Source organism: Lichenostomus cassidix, chromosome 7 (assembly GCF_008360975.1).
Source record: "Lichenostomus cassidix isolate B80296 chromosome 7, HeHo_3.0, whole genome shotgun sequence".
In the NCBI taxonomy this organism is placed as follows: Eukaryota; Metazoa; Chordata; class Aves; order Passeriformes; family Meliphagidae; genus Lichenostomus; species Lichenostomus cassidix.
The window spans coordinates 31149566-31173631 of record NC_139488.1 but is presented as its reverse complement, the minus strand read 5'-3'; the positions used below and the strand labels follow the sequence as shown (position 1 = coordinate 31173631).

The 24066-nt window shown below is 40.2% G+C and overlaps 1 protein-coding gene across 5 annotated transcripts in view; it reads left to right on the top strand.

The window, feature by feature from the left end:
* Window positions 1-24066, top strand: part of NCKAP5 (NCK associated protein 5) — a 377581-nt gene that overhangs the window by 33467 nt on the left and 320048 nt on the right. For all 5 annotated transcript variants that reach the window (XM_085067072.1, XM_085067071.1, XM_085067073.1 and 2 more), the window contains one exon: window positions 13106-13234. In XM_085067072.1, coding sequence (XP_084923198.1) covers window positions 13166-13234 — 69 coding nt within the window. In that variant the 5' untranslated portion in view covers window positions 13106-13165. The remainder of the gene's footprint in view (window positions 1-13105; window positions 13235-24066) is intronic.

Here is a 24066-nt window from a genome sequence, read left to right as displayed (position 1 = left end):
TTGTAATATCTCTTAGAGGTCACTGAGCAGCCAGCTGATGGACATCATTTTTATTTAATATCAAACTCAACTGAGTTTGAAACACTGATCCAGAGGTGAAAAGCTAAAATCCCAATTGTCAATAATCAGACCTTTTTAATCCCCCATATTATGCTGGGGGTAAAAGGCCCAGGTGCTCTTTGCAGTTACGTATGAGAAACACTTAGAAATTACTAAAAGTTCAGCTAAGCCATCAAGGATTTTTAGCATCTGCTGCTAAAGGAAAATATTAAAATGAAACCTGGTGTAACACTTTAATAAACAGCTCTGTTATGTCACTGGCTGGTAACTCTAACTTTTGAGGCCAAGATCTTAATCTGCTTTTTGAGGTTACACCAGTAAATGAAAGAGAGCACCAAATTACTGACTGGACAACAGTGGCACAATCTGCAAAGCCTCAGGTTGGCTATTCTCCTTGTCTCTCTGCTCGAGAATCTGTAAACTTGTCTAGTATTCAATTATGTGCTTTTCTAAAACTAGTGAATTCCTTTCCTTAAGGTGCAATTCTGTCCTGGCGTTATTGATTGGGAATGAATTCTGATGTTCATGGGAAACCAGTTCTGTCATTTATATTTCCCAATTTATCTTTACTCAAGTGAATAGCTTTTCTTTTTGATTTCCAGAAAATTCTCCTGTTGCAAGAGAAGGCTTTAATAAGACATTGATAAGAATTTATCAAGTAGGGGATGGTTTTGAGTGCACTCCTGGGAACAGAATGGTTTGTAAAGTACACAGGCAGTGTGGCAGTGCAGAAGAAGGCATGCCTAGGGAAAAACCTAGCAGGGTTTTCCTTGCTCCTGGCAGGGAGCAAATCTTACTGAAGGGTCCTGTCCCCCTTCTAAAGCATCAAAGTCTCACTTTTACTCCTGGCTGCTGTCTGTGTGAAAACAAGTTATGCTTTACCTATTTTATTTATTCCTCCCTACCTGAATTCCAGGTTTGGATCCTATGTGTTACGGAGGGATTCTGAGCTTGGATACAGAGTTGAAGAGTTTATATAACTCTAGGAAGCATAACTGAGGCTCCTCCTGAGGTCTCTAACTTAACCAGCAGCAGTTGAGGTTAGAACCCCCCAGCTCCTACCATACTCAGATCAGGTGGCACAGCCAGGTGTGAGGCAAAGCAGAGGTGGAGATTTAACTCACAGGATCCTTACTGAAGAAGAGAGGAAGGATATGAAACTTTCTTGTGTGTTTAGGGCAGACCCTTAGGCAAGAAGTCCCATGAAGACACTACCTGCCTTCTTCTTTTCCCTTTCCTGGAGTCCCACTCAGAGTTTCTCTTCTCTCCAGTAGCTCCAGGTAATGTTACTGTGAGCCAACAAGAAAAATCAAAGGTGAACAGTACTAAAGACTGCACTAACGTGTTTAATTCCCACACTACTAAAGAATAAAAGGGGCCTCTTCTAATATTTTTTTAATTTTTTTTAATGCTGCTCTAATGCTTCCTAGTTTCCCTTGCAGGGAAGATGGGTTTAAATCAGTGGAGGGAGTAGAGGATATCTGTCTCACCTACAGAGCTGCTTTTTGGTGGCAGAATATTTTCTTTGTTGGGTTTAATTCAATTCTGGTTGAATTTCTCCTATCAAATTAATTTTGACAGAGTAGCAAAGAGGTGAATGAAAACTGAGTGTTTTCCACTGCAGAGCGCAGAGTTTGGAGAGAGGATTATTCCCCTGTTTGAGTTTATAGTGATGTGCACATCTGGTAGATGGAGAAGAGTAATGACACAGAGCAGCAGCACTAATAGAAAGTTTCACTATTAAAGTCTTTGACAAAGAGGATTTATTCAGTAAATGACACTTACATATTACTACCTTCACAGAGTAGTGGAGAGACTGAGACAGGAGAAGTCAGTGAATCAGCCTAAATCTCCAACTCAAAATATGGGTGAACGCTGAGGATTTACCCAAAATGAACTAAGTGCGATGTTTTTCTTCTTTGCTTATGCTCAAAACTTTTTTTCCCTACTCCACCCTGAATTAATAAGCCTTATGTAGAAAAAAAGTACTTTTAAAGGTTATATTTAGTCTCAAAATGTGCTATAAAATTCACAGTGGATCATTTAGAACATGCAAGTGTATTAACACTTTTCCATACTAATAATACTTTTTGTTTACCAGCTGAATTTTGAGCTAAATATTAATATTGAATAACTTTGGTTATTGCAAGTCTGGAGGTGCAAAAACTATACTCTTAAAGCCTTTATCTAAATCTGCACAGAATTACTGCTAAGAAATAACCTAGGTAAAAATTACCCATTTTGAGACATTACATGAATTCTATAGGAAAAAGTGGATGAAAAATTCTGTGCCAGCCCAACTGTTGTTACTGCAAGAAAAGATGTATTTCAGATTTTAGTGAATAACTGACTTAGGAATTGTCAGTAGCTTGGTTTGGTTGGTTGGGGCTTTTTTTTTTTTTTTTTTTTTGGGGGGGGTTTGGTTGTTATTGATTTTTTTTCTTTTGTGCCATTTTTGTTAGTTGAACTGTTTTTTACTTTGCATTCAAAATGGACAGATGTGAGAGACTAAAATATTTTGATAATATAGCTCCTTTCTTTCTAATATTTTCTGGATCCATACTCCCAAAGTGCTGTATCCATAATCCCAGAGTGCTGGATTATTATCTGTGATGGCAGCCTATATGTTCACTGACATTTCACTCAGTAGAACTGAGCACAGATGAGTTAAAGACTGAGAGAATGACATAAAACATAGAAGAGCTATGAACCTTTTAAGTAGGAAATTCATTAATTTTTTTTTAATTTACATTTTTATTGCATTTCTGGCAGATGGAAAAATTAGAAATCAGTGTGTGACAGGCAGTTTTCACACTGAGAAACTGGAATAAGCAGTGCCAGCAGCTGATGGCATGGGGATGAAGGATGGGGTAACACTTTTTTGTCCAAAAGCAAAAGCTTTTAATTTTCTCTAATGTGGATGAAACACAGCAATGCACAGAGATACTGAGAAAAAAAGGCAGAGCAGGCTCTTTTCTTCCCCATCAGGGTCGTTGGACATCTCATTTCTGGCAGCATCCTCACTTTCAGTGTTTTTTATTGTACTTCATTTTGACTTATTTTTTCATGTGACAAGTGTCCCTTTGATTCTCTGCATTGGATTTCACTTTAGGTAATTTCTTCAGATACTCAGCATCATTTCCACCTCTTTATTTCTTTTCAACCTACTGTCAATAAACCTAATATATGTCTCACTGTCTCTCATGTTAGGATATGTCCCTCAAACTGGTGGGGATGGTCATTCCTTCCCATTTTAGTTTCCTCTTTGTCACTGTTTAAAACTGCTCTGAAGGGAATGGTTAATCATTCCCCCCACCAAGTCAATACTTTAATCATCTTTGCTGCTATTGTCTGAATTCCATAAAGTTTGTCTCTATTCTTTTGGCCCAGAACTGAATTCAGTGATTCAGATGAGATTGTTCTAGAATTGCAGAGATAAAAAAGGTGGAGGGCTGTTTGGTATGCCAACACTGTGCAGTGTTCTGTCACCATTAAGAAAATATGTATGAAGACAGAACATCATTCATTTTTAATGTTTCCATCATAGTTTTCTTGGCCATAAGCTGAAGATGGAGTTTAATCAATGTGTATCAATTCCTTTCAATTTTATGGTCTTGATATCCCACAGTCCTACATGCTCTGCTGTGTAAGAAGAAAGTGAACTTGCATTGGCTGGGATATCTCCCTGGAGTTTTCTTTATGTATTCTCATAGATATATAGGGAAAAATCCCACAAAACAAACCCTGAAGGTGGTAGAGCTGAGTTGTACCCTGTCCCCTCTCTGCTGTGACCATGAAGAGCAGACACTGCTGAAGGGTGCATGGGAGCTGGAGCTGAATTCCTTTGGGTCATCCTTGGATGATGTTAGGTCAGCTGAAATGAGAGTAGACTCCTAACTTCTGTAAAGCCTGAAAAGGTGAAGAACCAGCTGAAGGATTTCAGTGCCCATCCTTAGAGGAGCTAAATTAACTCTGGCACCTCCACATTCATCTCTGGTACCTCATCTCTTTCTATGTTTTGTCCATAGCAGTGAACAGAGGTGACTGCAGAGTTCAAGGACCCACAGCTGTAGCTATAGCTGTCCTAATGCACAGATTTACAGAACTCTGAAGGCATTTGCATGGAAAAATAAAATACATGAACTTTTTTCTAATAAAAAATACGCTTGGAGGTCTGTGTGGGAATCACCTGGTGCTCTCAGCTGAGGCTGTGTGCTCTTGCTTCGTTCCCTGCTGGTCTATTCCTTCAAGCCAGGGGCTCAGTTCTGGTTTGGCTGGAAGAGATCAGTGTTGCCTTTCCCCTCTTGTTCTCCCCCAGGGTGGGCTTTGGTCGTAGTAGGGTGGAGGAGCTATTTTCACATTACGCAAATAGAGGAGCAGAGCCCTTTCTCAGCTCCTCACTTCCCAGGTCATGGAGGGATGACCTATATTTCACCATACCTTATCTTCCCTTATTTTTCACGGGACAGAAAGGGATTAGGAGCTTGATTCAGCTTCTTTTCTGGGCTGTTATTGAACTAATACCTTCATTATGAGGTTATTGCCTGTAATGTAAGGATAGCCCCTGGCCCAGTGGGAGTGTCTGTACAGCAAGGTGAAATGTGAGACACAGTGTTACAACCCACAAAGCCCCAGATTCATTAGAAACAAATTCTGCAGCCTACACACTGAAATACTCCCTCTGATGCAGATGACTTTGGTTATCTAAGGATGCACAGAGCTGGATGCTGAACATGTTACTAGTAACTAAGGAAACATTTTTACAGTGCTTACTTTCTGTTGGGAGTTTTCCTTTGAGCCATGTGAACATTTTGAAGTGTTACCCAGTGCTCTGTGGAGTAAAACCAGATGTCTGAACACTACGTTAAGATGGTTTAACAATTCCTCACATCCACAGAGCTGGAATACCACAGTAAATAAATGATCTTTCATTCCTTTAATCTCTGCTGGCCAGGAGGACCAAATGGAGCTGCATTTATTTGGGATCTTTTGACCATTGCGGACATTATCATCTCTTTTAGCAGTGCAGGTGGAAGGGGTGGAGTGCACACAATGAACCAATGATTTTTAGTGCTCCCTCTGGACTATGATTACAACAGATGGGCAGGCAAAAGAGATGCTGACTGAAATGCATCTGTCTCAGAGAGGAAGGGATCTTTAGGAACATTTCACGAGCTTGTAGTTCTAGTTTCAAAAGCTGAGTTGGCAATCCACCATTGTTTGCAGCAGAGACCCTGATACAGGTCTTACATGTAGGTCTGAAATTCTTGGACTTTCTTGAGTTATACCAATGAAAGGAAAATGAGAAGGAAATGCAAATCAAACTGAGCAAAACTTAGAGAGCTTGACTATGTGGTTTAAATTCTTTTCTCCAGTTAGTTGTCAAACTGATACAGATGCTGGATTTAATTGCATTTATTTTTCTGGCTATTGCATATTAGATGAACTGGATGCCACTGCCTCTAAAGAAGATTTGTAATTCAATGTTTGAGATTCTTCTTGGGTCTCTGCTGCCAGCCATCCATTTTACCATGAGAAACAATTAGCCCTATTAATGATGTACTAGATTACAGAGGTTACATCTGGTTGATGCCTGTGGAGTCTTTATTGGGATATAAATGGGGCATTTGCTTTTGAACCTCAAAATCTCCACATAACCTTTAGGTCTGTGAATAGTAACAGTGAAACTTCCTCAGGTCCTGGAGTTCAGCTTCTGCAGGTGCCTGGAACTGACTATTTCTGCCTAAGCTCAGCTGTGCTTCCCAAGGGAGACAAATGTGTGCTGAAAGCCCCAGAGGCAGCTGCTGCTGTTGCTGTGCTCAGAACACGCCTTTTGCAGGTTAACAGCCTCACACTGCTGAAAGAAGCTCAGTGACTAAGGGTATCCATGTTTACCACATAATAACCTATTTCACATAATTTATTATAGTATTTGCTAATAAATAATATATAATAATAGGGGCTTAGAAATGGAGCCAAGAACTGGGAGCTGTGGATTTAATGTTTCCTTCAGCCTGAATAGACTCAGTCATGGCTGGATATCTCTTTCTCAGTTACAGGTCTTACAGTGTTCTGAAGGATTTGATTTCAGTGCAGAAGCTAAGGATACAGAAACATCATTGTCCTAATCTGTTTTTTATTGATGATAAGAGTGTAATATATCCTTTTTTCCCCCCATGCTGTCCTGACTACAGATTCATACGTTCTGCCTGCTTATCTTTCATCATTTTTGTCTTAATAATTTTATTGCATGATATGAATGCTTCATATGTCCCATAAAAGCAAACAGGGGAGGGTAATCCTTTGACCTTTCCAACATTCTTTGGTGTAATTTACTGGCGATTCCTCTCCTCCCTGAGGCATGGCCCTGAAATCCTATGATAAAAATGGACAGCCAATCCAAATAGAAAACACTGAAAAGGTTAAAGCTTTGATTATGTTAGTCTAGAAATGTTCATAGTCTTTTTTTTTTCTCTGCCAGAAAGAAAATGAGAGCTGAAAATGGCAATGGATGAATCATGCTTATTACAGAACACGGAAATGATATTGGTTCAACCTGTTCTTGTTAATGCTGAAAGAACGTAATCTTGTGCCCTCTCATTTAATGTCACTGCAACCCACCTTATCCTCTTAAAGGAATGCGTGCATCCATTTAATTAACCTGGTGAGATACTGAGATATAAATCTTTTAAATGCTTCTCATGCAATTCATCTTGACAGCTGTCGTAGTAATAACATCTTTAATGCCATATTCTTTATTTTCCAATGTATTGAAATTCCTGGTATTATTTTGAGCACACTGATAGGTTTGCTGGATTTAAGCCCTTAATCTTAACTTGTTTAAATCCTAGGAGCAGTGCTAGAGAAAGCTTTACTGGTTGTTTAGTTTGCTGAATAAATGGAAAATTATCTTGCATGAAGGAAGCATAAAGTTATTTTGAAAACTGTTGCTGAAACAGGCTGGAATTTAGAGCTGAGATGCTTTATTTCAAATGTTGTATTTCTAGAACATTCTATGAAGAGTCTGTTCTTTGCTGGCAAGTGGTCACCAGTCAGTAATTAGCTGAGACCATCCTATGTGCTCTATTGATTCTCTTCTGAGGGGTGGGTAAGGGCAGGAGAGATCCACAGCATTTGGCTCCCAAATGAGTCAACCCTCAGTTTCTTTGTCGACTTCTGTGTCAGTGTTATTGTGCTTAATAAAAATCATAAAAAAATCTAAGAACCATGGAATAGTTAGGGTTGGAAAGGAACCCTGGAGATCATCTGGTCCAACATCCTGCCAAGGCAGAGTAAAAGCTGAGACTTGTCTGGCTTTGGCTCTTCCCACACTTCTTTGTGGGGCTACTTTATCATGGCCTGGTGCACGATGGGCAGATGGTGGTAGGACAAGGGGGAATGATTTTAAAGTAAAAGAAGAGGGATTTGTGTTAGGTGTTACAAATTCTTTATTCAGAGGGTGGTGAGGCACAGGTTGCCCAGGTAAGTTGTTGCTGCCCCATCCCTGACAGTGTTCAAGGTTGGATGGGCTTGGAGCAGCCTGGGACAGTGGGTGACATTCCTGGATATGGTGTGGGGGTTGGAACAAGGCTATCTTTAAGGTCCATTTCAACCCAAGCTGTTCTGTGATTCTATGACCATTGGACAGTTTTCAATATGAATTAGAGGACCACTGGACTTGGGAGTGTTTTGGATCACAAAATAACTTGCAGGGCACAGTTAACCCTGGGCAGTGCCTGTTCAGTTCCAATAAGCTTTGGAACAGCTTTAGAGATTGTAAGAAATTTGGGGTGTATCAAAATTAATTATCACACAGGAAAACAACAACAGAAAAAGAACTAGTAAAGAATATTATTCTGTCCAGATCTTTCTGAACAACTTGACACATTTTTTAATATAACTTTCCAAAGCTAGTCAATATCTGGGTATATAGGCAGAATGGTACAGCAGTGCTGTGTTTGCTGTCTTGTAATTCCCATAATATTCCACTCATCTAAGCATTTTAGCTTCCTGCATTGGAATTTTTCTAATTTAATTAACTCATTAATGCTGGCACATGGCACATTCCCCTTCCCTCTCTGCAAAAATGCAGCTTGCTAATCTAAATAGCAACCTAATCCAGTGGGTGTGAGTGCATGACATATACATTAGTGCTAATGAACTGCTGACCAGCCTCAGCAAATACCTGGGAGTATTTGGCATTAGGCAGGGCCTGCCCACAGCACTGCTGTGGAATACACTGGGGCAAAAGAAAAAGCATTTAGCTAAGTGTCAGGTTGCAGAAGTGCTGATGTCGCTGCAGTTTTCTGTTTCCCAAGTGTTGAATTTTGAAATAGCAACTCGAAGGAGAATTTAGGAATTATTTTTCTACTTTATCACTTAAAGTCATGACCAAGCTAAGTACCATAATGGGGAGAGATAAGAATGCAGAAGTGAAACCATATTCATGGCTGCCTTTTAATGACTAGACAAAATGGTTTGAATACCCAGCTGCAGCAGTGCAAAACCTGACCGGACCGCGATACAACACCCAGCCATTAGGGGAAAAAAATGCAATCCCCCCAAAAAGCCAAAGGAAATTAAAAAATTGTTTATTGTAAACCTAGTATTTTTTTACTGGCCTGTGCCTGACAAGGTAAGTGTAATGATTTTATGGAGCTGAACATAGATCTGTTGAATAAACATCACCCATTATTTCTGGAATCTTTTATTCTTCCAGTTCTGAGAGGCCCTGATAAACTGTACTTACTGTACATTTCCTGCAAAGACCACAACAAAAGCCAGCCTATGCACACTGGTGTTAACAGCAGAGCTGGCAAAAGAAACCCAGCTGCAAAATGACAGACTCAATTCAATTAGGTTCTTATGAAACTGCATCACTCCACAGATTGGTAATGAGATATAAAATCTTTCACCTTTAGGTCACCTGTTCATTCTAACTAACATTTACGCTGATGATGATCTTTACTTTCTCATTGATGCTTCCTGACCTATGCTGGTGATATTATTTTCCTCCTTCTTTCTTTGCTGAGGGATAATACCAGTTTTGGTTATTTTTTCTCAGTCTTGAAGTCTGGCTGTCAAGCAGGCAAGACTATCAGAGTAGAAAAAGCATTTAAAGGCAATCACTGTATAACTCTGGCCTCATTCTGTTACCCAGCAGTTAGATTTTTGCAAATCCCAAATCCTCTCCTCTTGTTAACACCTGGGAAAGGCAAGCTGGCTGCTGAGAGGAAATACCTTGCTGCCCCACGGGTGTTTTGCCTTCTGGCAGCCTTAAGTTGAGCAAATCCAAGAGTGGGGAGGCTGCATTGTATCTGCCCTGAATTTAAACAAAATGATACTGCTTTGCAGAGCTGTCATCTTTGTCATGTGTCATAACTGTTAAATTTACACATGTTTGTAAGAGAAAAATAAATACAGTCCATTTCCAGTTACCAAACAGATCTACTGTGTGCTAGTTCCCAGCTGGCATATGTTGGCATAGCTCTGTTGAAATGTGACTGCAGTTTCAAACTGCCTGAAAATATCTTGGATGCTTATCTGAGGAATAAAATGTTGTATGCTTTCATCAGCTAAAGCGATATACATCAATCATCCTTTGTTACTACTAGAAATGAAGAGGGTATTATAATCCAAGAAATTTCTTGCATAGATTTTAGAGAGTGCTTTTCTATGTTAATCACATCATTTCTCCAGGGCATACTTTTCAAGCCATCTCCTGAAGTAATGAACATTCTTGTACTGAGTACTAAAAATACTGCACTTTAGGATATATAATCAAGCTGATGCCTCTGCTAGCTTCCTGAGCGGTGAGGGTGATACCATATTGAATCAAGATCACACTTGGGTCTTCCTCTGAGAGTTTTTTCTGTGTCCATACAATAAATTCTGCCCTGAGCTCAGTGCAAACCCGAGAAGACACTGAGCAAATATCTGGGACCTGCACTCCCTTTGATCCCCATACACCTCCTGAGGATACAGGCTTAATTGCCAAGTGCCTCTAAACCCAGTGCCTGCCCCCAAATGCCCAACAGAGATGAACTCTATTGCCCCTTAGGGAAGAGTCCTACAGCAGAGAAATTTCCTGCAGCACAAACTAGACGTGCCCCCAAAGATTTGGAAATGCACATATGTGAGTGTAGTATGGGTGAAGACGCCATAAATCAGACATGACTTTGCAATAGTTCACAGTTTCTCCAAGTTAAGTGGGATTCTCAGGGTCTGAGTGCTGATCAGTGGGGTCCCTGCTGTAAACATATTGACAAGCAAATTGGCCAGGGAAGGCTGGTAAATTCCTCCAGTCTGCACTCTTGGTAACAAAAATAATATTTTGATGATTGGGCAAACTAGTTCTCAGCACTTTCATATTGCAAGACTGTTCCATCTGGACTCTGTTCTCCTCTGCTGAGCTTCCCAGTGGATGTGTTAGCTCCATTTTGAGTTGTTGTTAGTCTTTTGTTTGGTCTCAAAGGAAGAGAGATCTACCTGGGAGGGTAATTTTTTTTCTCCGTGATGAGCAGTATGATGCACAAAAATGACCATTCCAAGATGGAAACTTGTTCTGTTTTTCTTAAGTACTTCACTCTGAGGATCATTTTTCTTTAAAGGCCTCCTGAGTTGGGTACTTTGAGGCATCAACATATGTTGGTACAGGTGATGTATTGTATTATCTTGTCTGATAATTACCTGTGTTTCAAAACTTTCAATGTGTTTAGCCTTAGGTGTTTAACTCTTCAGGGAGATGTGTGACAGCCTGTGAAAGGTAACATGCAGAGGTAGGAGCTTCTGTGGTTTGGGGGGGAAGGAGTGGAGCCAGCAGGTCTGGAGTTGCTGCACCAGTACATGAGTAGGTCCATGTGCTGCACAGGTTATGGCTCCAGTAAATCCACTTCAAGTGCCCAGGGCAACATATAAACTCTAGGAATAATTAATAATAATCCTTCCTGGTTTTACTTCTAAACTGGAATTCAGGGTGGTTCCACCAAATACCTGTCGACAGAAACTTCAGGCACTTAACTCATATTAAGTGCTTGACCTTCCATAGGGATTACTGGCTCCAACTGTAGCTCTCACTAGCTCATTCCTAAGTGGTTCTGTGCTCAACAAAGGCTCCCTTGGTGGAAGTCACACTCTCCAGGCATGATGCATGCTCGGGAGAATGATATGATTACATAAGGTCTTTTGCTAATTTCTGGCAGTAATACATTGCTGTTGTGTTTGTTCAAATCTATTGCAGTGTTTCTTTTGCTTGCTAATCAGGAAACAATGGGAATTATGTGATAGCACACCATTGGGATTCCTTACTAGCTGAATTAAATAACGTATAGTTTTAGGGTTGGAACTACAAAAAAGGCAAGCAAGGGCTTACAGGTAAACTGGAACAAAACCCAAAAAGATAGCAATGACCACAGTGTAATAACAAATTTTCCCACCATTGTAGGTACATGTGTTCCTTAGATGAACAGATAGGTTAATTTTTATCTGTTTGAGAAAGAATGGCCTGAATTCTGGTCTTGCATAAGTATAAATCAGAAGTAGAAAAGAAGTGCAGGAGACACCAGGTGTTATTTAACAGAAAACTGAATTCACCACTGCATGGTTTGGTAGCTGGACCATTATGACTTCCCTGGGGAAAGTGTTTTAAAAGAGTAGTCCCAGTGTGATGCCCACGCTGTACCCGATGATCCCAGTGTGGAGCCCTCTGGGAGCCTCTGAATTCCAGCTGGCTTCATAGGCTGAGCCTGGGGCATCCTGCTCTCCTTGCAGGCAGCCTGTGCTTGGCCCACGTTCAGGCTCCTTTGTGCCCTTGTGGCAGAGCATTTGGGGTCAACTTGAGGAAAGAGCTGTGATGGTTTTATCCGCCTGATATCCCCACAGCGACAGATGGGATCGCTCACAGGTGCGTGAGAAGTCAAGTCATCCACAGGCATGCAAATGTGTCTGCAGGGCATGTGCAAGGCTGCTTTTGGGAATGCCAGCTGTGCTACCCTACAGCCCAGGTATTTGTGCGTCACCTGGCTGTGTGGGACCCAAGGTGATGTTCACAGCAAGCAAAAAGCATCAGAAACACACAGATCTTTTGCCAAGCCTTGTTTTTCAAGTCAATGGGACTGATAAAGTAAATACAGTGACTATGGAGAAAACCTCTGTGCCTGGTTCTGTATGAGCATATCTGTCTGCCTTAATTTACACTAGATTCTGAGTGCTGATATCACTCTACTACTTTCTGTAAGTACTGAATAAATTGATTAACTTCGGCTATATTCCTTTATCACAAACACTAAATATTATCTTAAAATTCAAGCTGAAGCTTTCAGATGCATATAGAAATGTGAACGTCTAGGAAGAGAACTGGTAGTTGTTACCTGGGAACTGTGGCTTGGTTTTAGTAGAAACCACTGGCCAGGAATTACCAAACCCTACAAAACTGGAAAGATTAATTCCCTCTGTGGTAGCTTTATGGGCTGAATTCCCTAGCTGTTCTGTAGAGGCAATGGGACTGTCTGATTATCACAGCAGAATCTTTGACCTTAAAAACTTAAGGAAAGTGCTGAGGGCATTTGTCTCTTGTTAAGGATAATGGGAGTTGAAAGCTTTTAGAACTCTTCAGAATTAGGTCCAAATTTTGCACATCACAGTAGCAGCACAGATGGGCCAACAAGCAGGGCTTGCTGAGAACTGCAATTAATGTGAAACGAACTGTTTCCCTCCCCCTGCCCAGCCTCAGGTAATTCATTGGCTCTGCAAATTCAGCTCCCAGCCCAGTTCAAAATAGACTATGGGAGCAGGGTTGTAATGCTAAAGACAGTTGCAACAGATTTTTTTTTTTCTTCCTTTGAGAAGCAACTCAAACATATTGGTAATATTTCTGTTTGGAGAGTTTAGATTTTTTGGCACAGAAAATTTGTTCCTGGAACACAGCCTACTAGAAACACAAAGTCATTAGCTGCTGGGTTATTACAAAGTTAATGATGAAAGACAGTAACTGTTAAGTAGGATATTGAAATATGCATTTAAATATTTCACTTTGTTTTTTTTTCAGTGATGCTGAAAGTAGCCTGACATTTCTAGTCAATCAAAAGGAAAACAACTAACCTCAGCTATGGAGCGAAAAAGACAGCTACAGAAACGGGAATTTGGGAAAAGACTTTCTCTGGACAGCAGTCTTGTGGTAAGAATGAATATTTACTACATTTACTAAATATGTCTTGTCATAAAAATTTAGTTGTTTAGAGACAATACTTGCAATTATGTATACCTTAAAGGTGTTTATCTACTCATCACAACATCACAAGGTCTTGTGATTATTCAGATTCTCCAGAGAAAAAGTACTGTAGGAATTTTTCAACAACCTAGGTAGAAACCCGTCATCATATAGAAACATGCCCCTGAATTCGGTGGATTTACGCAAGGAAGGAATCCAGACAATTATAACAAACTTGTAATTAAAATACTACTCAGCTTCTGTGCGATCAGCCTGTATTGCTTCATACTTAGCATGTGTGAGCTGAGGTAGCTGAGGTCCTCTAGTCAGAAATGCTTATCAGGATACCAGGAAAAATGTGTTCACCATAGTGAATGTATAAGCTAATATTGACTGAAAGAAAAGCATAAATGCCACATGCTGTAAAACAACTGCTTTTGCTGTACCTAGGATTCAAATTAATTGGAGATTGCGTTCTGGATTTATTTTTAGTTAACATTTTCAAAGGGTGACAGAAATGAACAAGGGGTTTTTAGAGAAATATTATGGATTCATGACCAGAAAATGCTCATAGATGCTGAAGAGTTGTGTATGAGGATAAAAGTGCCCATGTCAGGCACTCAGCACGACAGTCTGCAAATACTGAAAGAAACAAAGCTGAGAGATCCAAGGAACCCTGTGCCATCTCTTTGACACACATAGAGGTGGTCTTCTGACACACAGGTAGTGACTGTGGGACCTCAGTGTCACACCTGTGCTAACCCCATTACCTTAATTTTACTCCTTATTACAACTATGTAGTTTCCTTCACCTTATGCTAAAATTTTGGTTTGGAATTTTCTTTCCAAATTAAAAAGCCCCCCAACATCTTAATAGCAGTGAACATGGAGCAGGATTCAGTCTATCCACTGATGTTCTTAATTTGTCTGCTGTGTTCTTTACTGGGGTCAGAAGAGCAGTCTCACCTTCCCAGTTTCCACCCCTTCAAGGACTCTGTTCTCCCTTGGGCCTTAGCTGCAATGAACATCCCAGGTGATATCAGCTGGGCAGTGAAGGAATGTGCAGAGAATGTTTGAAAAGGGATCTGTCCTTTTTTTTGGCACCGTTTCTTATGCTGATGAATTAAATCCCTTTGTTCTGAAAAATATGATTAATTGGAGAGAAATAAAAGCAGTGAAGAGTAGATTCTGAGCTGTTCAGGACCCTAATGAGGAGCTGTTTAAGCTGCCCCTGTTGAGGCCATGCAGCTCAGGGCTCTGATAAGGAGACTTGACTTGTCAGGCTGTTCAGCCTGCAACAAAACCTGCTCTCTCAGCTTGCATGCACTCAGTAGGTCAGATTGTGCTCCCAACACTTTAAAATTCTTTCTAGCTTGTGGGCAGAGAAGGTAGGTTTGGTATGAACTCACAACTTTGTGTAATGCACACAGAAATAAACAGAATCTCAAAGGTTTTGTAGGCTCAGAAGAATGTTTAGTCCCAGGGCCTAAACCTCTGTTTATTAGCTCTAGGCATGCACACCCCCAAAACAGACTCCAGCCTAAATCCTGCAGCTAAAATGTACTGCTCTGATCCAAACAATCGACCACAGACTGTCAATATTTATCTGGAGAAAAGAATACTCATAGAAACTGGGTACTAAAAGCTAAGGGAAATGCTAGCAGCCATGAATTTTGAAAGATACTGCATAGTATGGTAAATCAGTACTGTTGTCCCCTAAATGTTTTCACCCATGTAATGGACTAGTTTTTGCCTTTACCAAATGTGTTAAGATAGAAACTTTAATTTCCCTGAGGTGACTGTGATCTACTGTGTGGATGGGAACAAGGAACCAGGTATTTCTGGCTTCTAGTTATACCTACTGCAGATTTGAATTTGATTTATAGCCAAGGTAGGGCACTATGTCTAATTTTTGCCCTTCTCTATCAGTAAGGGGAAAGTAGAGAGAGACATTTGCCAATGACTTTGAGAATACTGAGTGTGTGTGACAGCATCCAAAGTGCTCTGTGTTATAATCAGTTCTATGTGCATATCAAAACACCCAGAAGGACTTAATTGGAGGAGAAACAGAAACCCTGGCTATATGGGGTGGTGATACTGCCTCCCTGCTCTTCAGCACGTGGTAAGTAGGGTGGGAGATTGCACACAGCTGAAATCATTCTTCAAACACTGGCTTGAGGTCAGTGAGTTAGTGCCAACATGTGGCAACAGAAGTTCTGTGGTTATTTCACACCAATAGCCCATATTGGTGTGAAAGTGTTGAAGGAAATGTGAGGAAAAGAGATATTGCAATGTATCAATGTTTTGTGCATATAAACCCATCATGCTGTCATCACCCAGCTGTAAAACAATGTCTTCTGCTACAGGTGGCATTTACAGGTTGTGTCACCTGTTGAGTTTCTCAGAGCACACATCCATTTGCTGTACTGGGGTGTTACAGGTCTGTGAAGCTTTTTATTGAGTCAAACATGCGTAACTAAATCAGAGTGTAATCCATACATTTAATGGCAGACTTTTGAGTACTTTGTTGTTTACTCCCAGCTGTTATTTCATAACAAATTGGAAGAGACATCCTGAGATGTGAGTGCCTTCAGCAGCCTGGTAGAAAGTCACACGGATGCTTTGTGATTCCATGAAATTGAACCAGGAGAGACAAAACACTTTGTATTCCCCTTATCCTCAAATTCCTGTTCAAGCATACCTCTTCTTAATTGTAGCCTTCATATATGTTTATCTTCTTTACTCTTGTATCACTAAATTCTGTTTGAGCACCATGCTTTAGTCCAGTCCCCTGCTTGTGTAAGTTCTTAGGTCTTGTCTTCTCTCTTCCCAAAGGTTTTGTGTTTAACCTCTCAGGCATTCAGGAGTGCACACTCTGCTTGGGAAATCTGGCCTTGATTGTCTCAAATCCAGTTTCTCCTTGTTTGGTGGAGAGTTTCAGCATTATCATATCCTGGAAAGAATTCTAATTTCTGGGTGTTTAAAGAAAATATGTTTCTACTTTTGCCCTCTGGACCATGAGATACAAATAGGCGTTTCTGATAACATTCCTCACCCTGCCTGGCTCTGCTACTTTTCCCATCTGCATCCGATTGTAATCTTCTGGAATGTTTTTTTTCCATGATTTAATCTACAAGTGTTGCACAGAGATGTTTAAAACAACAAAAAATTTTGTCTTTCTTCCTCGTCTCTTAGACTCTGAGTATAGAAGCTATGAAGGTATTTGATGGAAGAGTGAGAAAAGGAAAAAGGTGTTTCTGAAGAAAAACATGACTTCTCACTGCTTAGAATACAGATCTAGGCCTTTAAAATATGACCATAAATTTCATCAGAGTTTTGTATTCAGGCCTGCCCCATCAAACAATGTGTTTCAGGCTTCAGATAAGAAAGATCCATCTTAGGTACATCCTTCAAACAGGGAGAAATTCCATAACCATTAAAACACTATTTCTTACACCACAGGCACAGTAACTGCTTTTTGATCACTCAGATCAAGGAGAAGAGTTCAGTGTTGTTTCCTATACTACTCTATGCCTTGCAGCTGGAGTCTCAGGAGAATAAGCTTTACAATGAAGGCAAATAAATGTTTTAAAATTAAAAAATATAGGTGCACAAATATGTTCATAAAACGTGCTTCATAAGGCATAGTTTTTTTAGAGAGTGATGATTAGTGCTTTACTGGAAATTAGTAGTTTGGAGCCATGTAGTTTAACAAGCACTGGAATCCTGGCACGGGTAAGAAAAGCCAGAGGAATTGCTGCTACTGCTGCCCAGGTCAAAGGGACATCTTGCTGTTAGCTTCAGTTAAATTAGATCCCTATCAGCTTTTAATCATTATATCACAGGTGGTATTCCAGAAATCTCCAGTATGGCCAATGGCTGTTACTGCTCTTTAGGTTTCCAATATTGGCAACACAACAGAGATTTATTATACAGCCACTCATTTACATTTGCAGGCAAAGCAGTGACAGGCAAAGCAGTGACATTGATGTTCTTATAGCTTTGTATTCAGGTGAAACATTCAGTTACAAAATATTAACTTCATAACAATTCTCACAGGTAACCCTATGAAATAAGTTATAAAAAATAATATCTTTGTAATTTCTGCCTGGCATTTAAAAACCAAAACATACCACTCAAGGAGGGTGTACCTTTTACACTTTCAATATAGTTTTATACTACCTTCTTGTCTCACCTGTTGTACAAGTGATGCCACTGTATTGTGGGTTTAGCAAGATTTCTTCTGCAAATTGATTCCAATTGAAACACCACAACTCTGAAAATCAAACTGGTTGCAGAAAGGAGAACTAAAGATTGTCTCTGAATATTTTTTGTTTTAAATAACATATTTGCATTTGTCCTGTTCTTGTGACATTAGTAAAGATATTTTATTGTATATGTGTTCATAAGATGATAAGATAGACAACAATTGAAGAACAAGGTGGAATTTTGTGTCTTTGTGGATTGCTGTGCAAGAAGTCAAGACCAAAGTCTTTGCTGTTATTGCCACAGTACTTCTGTTTAGCATGAAAACAACCTGCAAAATTCATAATATTGAAGGAGTGTATTTATTTGGAATACATAGCTTAGCTGTCACATAACACCCATGTCAGATTGTTTTCTGTTGAAAGAGAAACAGTTCTTTCTAAAGAATATTTTGCTTTATCGTGTAGCTTAAATCCTTTAGGTTTGGTTAAACAGAACAGCTTTACAAAGTGTAAGAGAGTGAATATTTCATGGGTTTGATTTCTTTCATGAATAATTTTTTTCCTGTTGAATCTTGCATTTAAGCATATGTAGTTGAAAATAACTAGTGAATGAAACTAGATAAGAACAGGTAGGAAAGGGATTTTTCTGTGTTCTTTATTCACTTCAGACTGGAATATACAAAGAAAATGAATATGAAAATTCATAGTAAAATAAAAAATGTACTCTGATAGAATTTAGGCACTTATTTCCTTAATACAGGTAAAATAAAGACATATGGGAAAATTTCTTTGTTAATATTTGCAATTTGTTATTTGGTATGTGAGGGAGGTAGCTTAGACAGGCAATAACATTAAAAAGCCTCATGAAAGGATTTATTGTATTTCAGGTTTTCCCAACAAAAGTTCTTAAACAAAAAGAAAAATGGAAAAACCCGAAACCGTAAATAGACCCAAAGCCAAGCTTTTAAGTAATTTGTGTGGGATGAGGGGAGTGTTAGAACATATCACTGCCACCAGGGCCACATTGGCTACTCTATTCACTGGGGTGTTCTTTGAAAATAATAAAAGCCCTATCCTTTGCCTGATCCAAACTGTCCAGTTGCCTCCCAGGCCCTTTTGATCAGGACAAAGTCAATGTTTCAAGCTGTGCTCTTTATTTATGTGGATAATTCCCAGCCTGACTACACACGTGGTTGGCCCTTACAGCTGTGGTGGCATTTAGCTGGGGAGATTTGAGAACAGAATATCTTTTTGAAGCAGCCAGCGTTTATCAAAGCAGAAGTTTTTGTTTTATTTAAAACGAGGCTTTTACTTCTGAAAGCAAGTTGTGGTTGAAGTGCTTCAGTGGTGGCTCCTGAACTGTGCCCTGCTGCTTTCATTCTGGTCACACGCTCCGGTGGGGCTCTGTAGGATGGGCTTTAATGGCAGCACTTTGTTGTAATAAGGGTAGGGTGTAATGTAATGAATTGCTCTGGGGCGTGGGAGGAATACCTTCATCTGCCTGCAGCTGGATTGGTGTCACAGGCAAAAACAGAGTTGAATTGAAGACTGCTGAGAAGTGTGCATGTGTTATCCAGGGCTGGGAGCCAGGAATTTAGGGGTTAAGTCTGACATCTGTCACCTCTAATCAATTCCTAACTCAGTTTAATACATTTCTAATTCAGTTTTCTCATTAACAAAACTCTGATTCCGTTTTCTCATCAATAAATTGGGTGTTGTAATAATTTCTTACCTCATAAGTATGCCAGGACTAGAGTGTTATTAGTGTGAGTCTGTGGCTTGCTTTGATATCTTCACATGAAAGGTGTCACAGAGAACATGACGTTGTAGCAGAGCTGGGAAAAGTGCTGCAGCAGCAAGGTAGGAGGGGAACCTTTCATATCTGGGAATTAAATTCAGCGAAGGGAACAGCCCTGACTATTTTTTTTTTTTTTTGCAAGTTGACTCTGGCAGTCAGTGTGTCTGACATCACCATGCAACATAACATAATCCAGCAGATGGAAATGAAAGGTGGCATTAAAAACATTGCCTTGTCAGATGTTGGTTAATGTTCTAACTTTTGTAGCCTGAATATTTTTTCCACCTAAAAACTGCTGCTAAATTCCTTTTGAGTCTGCAAGTATTTTCAGTCCTCTCAAAACTTGGATTTTTATTTGTGTGTTAATTTATAATTTAGAATTTTGTTCAGCTGGGTACAACATCATGGAAAAGCCTGCACCAAGGGTTTAATCCAGCACTGCAAAAGTACAGCTCAGCACTGGAAAATGAACCCAGAATGTGAGCGTCAAAAAAACAGTTTTTGGTGTGTTTCAGAGGCAAGATAAAGCATTCCTGACATCCAGTGCATCCAGCAGGAGTGTAAGTCAAGGAGAACAGTTTAGTAAAGGTGACAAGTGGGGAATTTTGAGGTAGAACACAGAATACAGGAAAGAACAGCAGTGAAGTACAGGTTATGGTACTAACTGCATAGGTGAAGGTTTGCACATTCATGCAGAAAACTATAAGATATGGAATTTACATGAGGGCTCAGTAAATGGAATTCTAAGAAAAATTTATTCATAGCATCATGAAATGGTTTGGGTTGGAAAGGATCATAAAGATCATCTTGTTCCAACCACTCTGCATCTTCCTCACGGTAAGGTTAGTATCACACAATTCTGCAAATCTGTCAGTAAGGACATCTGTTCTAGAGACTGGGCAAATGAAGTGCTATCAACTGTCTGCATAATAGACTGTCCTGAAATCTGATGGGAACTTTTATAGAAAAAGAAAACCCCAGTGTGGGTGGAGTGTGTAAAAGCTGTCTAAACAGAAGAACAGATTCTGTTGTGCACACCCAGGGCCTTTAACACCCGGACTTTGAGAAAACAGAGCTATCTGTAAACGTAGTGCCAAGAGCACAGACTTGTCTGCATTTGCATTTTTAATAAAGTGAAAATGAGACAAGAGCTCTGTGTTAGGCAGAACAAAAGAGCCATCTGAATGGGTCAGTTTACAGCAGAAACTGCTGAGAGGTGAGGAGAAAAGAGAAACTACTCACATGGGAGAGCAATGTTTATGTTTTGTATCAGCATATCACTAACACTAACAAGGTGGGGAACTGCGGTCTGCATGGATTTAAGAACATTGTTTGTCAGCACAGCACTACATCTAGAGTACTAGAAGTACTTCTTCAACCTTAAGAATCCACATCAGCTTGGATAAAGAGCATAAAGTCACTAGTTTTAACAACAAAGACAGATGATGGCACTTCCAGGTAGCAGTGGTGCAGGTGGCTGGTTTGGATTGCATTTGCAGAAGAGGGATTTGAAAATGAAAAATTGCGTAGAGTCCTGGACATCCTGAGAGCAGTTAGTTACTCTAAATCCCATTTATAAACTCTGGAGCAACCTGGCAAACCTTACCTCATAATTAAGAAATACAGGGGCTGTGATTTCAAAAGGACTCAGTGAACCCAGGGAATTAATTTAGAAGAAGTTAAGTGCTGGGTCTAGCTTGAAGAAATTATTCTGTTAGGTACCAATGCCACAGAAAGAACTGAAATTAGTGCCTGGGTGTTACAGGTGTTACCTATTGCTTTGACTAATGCTTGCACCAATAGAAACCAGTGATCTTTTTAAGGAACTGGAGATATGGATAAACAGTGAGCAGCAGGCAGATGCTTGAAGAGAGACTAGAAATAAAAAGCTCACAGCCCTGAAAACAAATAGTGCATGGAGCCTGTTGTTCCTGAGCAACACTTGGAATAATATTCCTGCTGGAAGATACCTCAATGGTTTATTGATCAAAAGCCCTGACTCCAACACAGGCAGAAGTGCTCTCTGAGAGAGGAATTGTTTACCATTTGTTGCTGCACATCACAAGTTACATCAATAGGTATATAGGGTGACATGGTGACAGCTGAAACAGTACCCACATCCCTAGAGATCATGCTTTGACAAACTGCTGGCTTTTGCTTTCTCATGTCTTTGGCACATAAACTTAAAGTGACAAACACAAGGCTTGAAGGTTAAAGTAGAAGGTTTAAGAGAAATTTATGCAGCTGATCTACCCTTGTTCGTTGTCACAGAACGGGATGCGAAAGTGAAGGCAAAGTAAGTACAGAGAACAGAAAAGATGGTTTTACTTGTGCCTGCAAATTAGCTGGCAGATGGACTGGGGAAAAACAGAGGGCAATGATGTTCTGTTGCCTTCTAAAAAAGCTGGAAAATTGGCCTATATTGCTACAAAATCTCAGTAATTTCACGGTCAGACTTTTGACATTAAAATATTAAATTCTCAACAACTCCTAATAAGCTTTTAAAGACATCGATTTGGCTGCAGAGGAGGAACTAAAAATGAAAATGAAGCAAAAAGCAAGAGACAAATGTCTGCATGAATTTTGAGAGTCATTTAGGCAGGAAAGTTCAGCATGTTGCAATACAAAATTTGGGTGTTACAAAAAGAAATGGTGTTAAGTGTTTAAGTTGACAAAGTCCAGAAACCGAACTTTGAGAAGTTTGTGGTAGTTTATAGTTGCAGATGCCAAGGCTTGGAAGAAAAATGTCATAGTTTTATCTTGGTGTAGGGGAGACAACTTGCTGAGACTTGGCTTTCTTTAATATTTGGGACATATTAAAGAGAAATCTTGCTAAAGAACTATTTGAGAGTAGATCTGTATTTGGATGAATCCCCATGTCTTGATTTGGAGGAGTTTGGCGACTTGCTGTGTGCACAGCAGGCTCTGCTTCCCAGAGTTTTTGGGAGGAGCTGGCAGGTGCTCAGCAGCCTCCTGCCTTCTCCCCTGGAGGAGCAGGCTGCACGCAGGGCAGAGCAGGTCGAGTGGTGTGCTCCTGCTCCTGCTCCTGCTCCTGCTCCTGCTCCTGCTCCTGCTCCTGCTCCTGCTCCTGCTCCTGGCTGCCATCTCGGGCTGCTCTCTGGCTCTGCCCTGCCCCACCAATTAGCGAGCGGAGCTGTGACAGATGTAAGTGCAGCCCCAGCAGAGGGGAGGTCACGCAGAGCTGTGGATTTAGCGGCACTGTGCACACACGCTGGGTGTGTGCCACACGATTATGAGCCTCCTGTGACACGAAGGCTGCCTATCATCAGACTAGCCAGGGATAAGCAGCTACCAAGGGAAATGGATATTCTGGGGACCCTTATCTAGGTCTGGTAAGCCACCAAATGCCCAGATGTTAAGAGCAGAAGGCTGCCAGTAACAAGAGATCTGAAGAGATTGGGGTTAACTAAATAGGGATTTTATTGACAAACCTTTTAAAATGCTTCTTGCCTTCAGCAATTAAACATAACACACATCCTGAGAAGCACAAGTCTCCTCTGTCTCTCCCAGTTGCCTGATTCCACTTGAAAACAATCCTAGGGAGAAGAGACAGGAAAAATTATGCTCTGTGTTGTTTTATAGGGTTGATATGATTCCCTACCCCGCAAGACCAAGAATCAATAGTCAATCTACCTCCTGCTAGGTTAGTCATGGCATCCTCTCAAATGTCCTATTTTGAATATTGTTGCATCCATGGAATAATCTAAACTTTTTTTCACAGACTTGCATGCATGCCAATATACAAAGGGAATAAAAAAAATAATCTTTCTTAAAGGATACGTAGGCAATTCCAGGCAGATTTGTTTTACAAGTAAGTATGGTCAACTTTCCCTTGTGTTCTTGAGTTTTGCTAATGTTGTCCACTTTCTCACAGTGAATGTGAGATAACTTCAAATCAAAGCTATAGTTTTGAACTGTTTGCAAACCAGTATTTCCAGCCTGTGTTAAAGATTTTGAGGTTTTCATATTTTACTTCCAGCTAAAAAATTCTGTTTTTTTCATATGATATATATACTTTTGGCCCCTTGCTCATTTAGTTCTATAGCTATGATAGATAATGCACACTAAAACTGATGTTGTACAATGTTTTCCTTCACAAGTTTGCAATTTTGATCTTTAGGTAAAATGTGCCTTACTGAAAGTTTCGGTTAAATCACTACATGTTTTGCCTTTGTGGAAGAAGTGTTGCCTCATTAAAAACCAAGCTGCCAAGGAACTGGCTAAATCTTCCCCATGGAAAATGTTCTGCTTCATGCTGTCAACAGAGCCATGCAAAACTCTGCAGTGGAAATAGGTTTTTTGCTCAGGACCCCTGGAGGCAGGGACATTTGAGGGGAGGTACCCTGATTCCAGACATTTGCCTGTTCTAGGGTGTCTGTGGCTGCTTGTTGAGCTCTAATTGCTGGGAATGGCTCTGCTGGCAGCTCATTCCTGCCTCTGCTCCTGCTCCTCTGAGCCTGCCTGTGTGCTTTGGCTTTTAGGGCCTTGTGTGACCCAGATAGGAAATGAGCTGGGATCATTGCAAGGCATTTAAAATAATTGGGTATCAACAGCTGGCTTTATGGGAAGCTAACAGTGTAAATCCAGAGAGTTTTTATGATTTCAATGGGTATTTTTCCCACCGTATAAAGCGGATCCAAGTAATTTTGGCTGGGAAACAGTTTCCCAACTTATTTCTATAATGATACCTTAGAGTTTTTCATTATAGTGAAAATCTCTAGTAGGTCTGAAGGGAAAAATTACCTCCACTGTTTCCAGACACTCAATATGTTT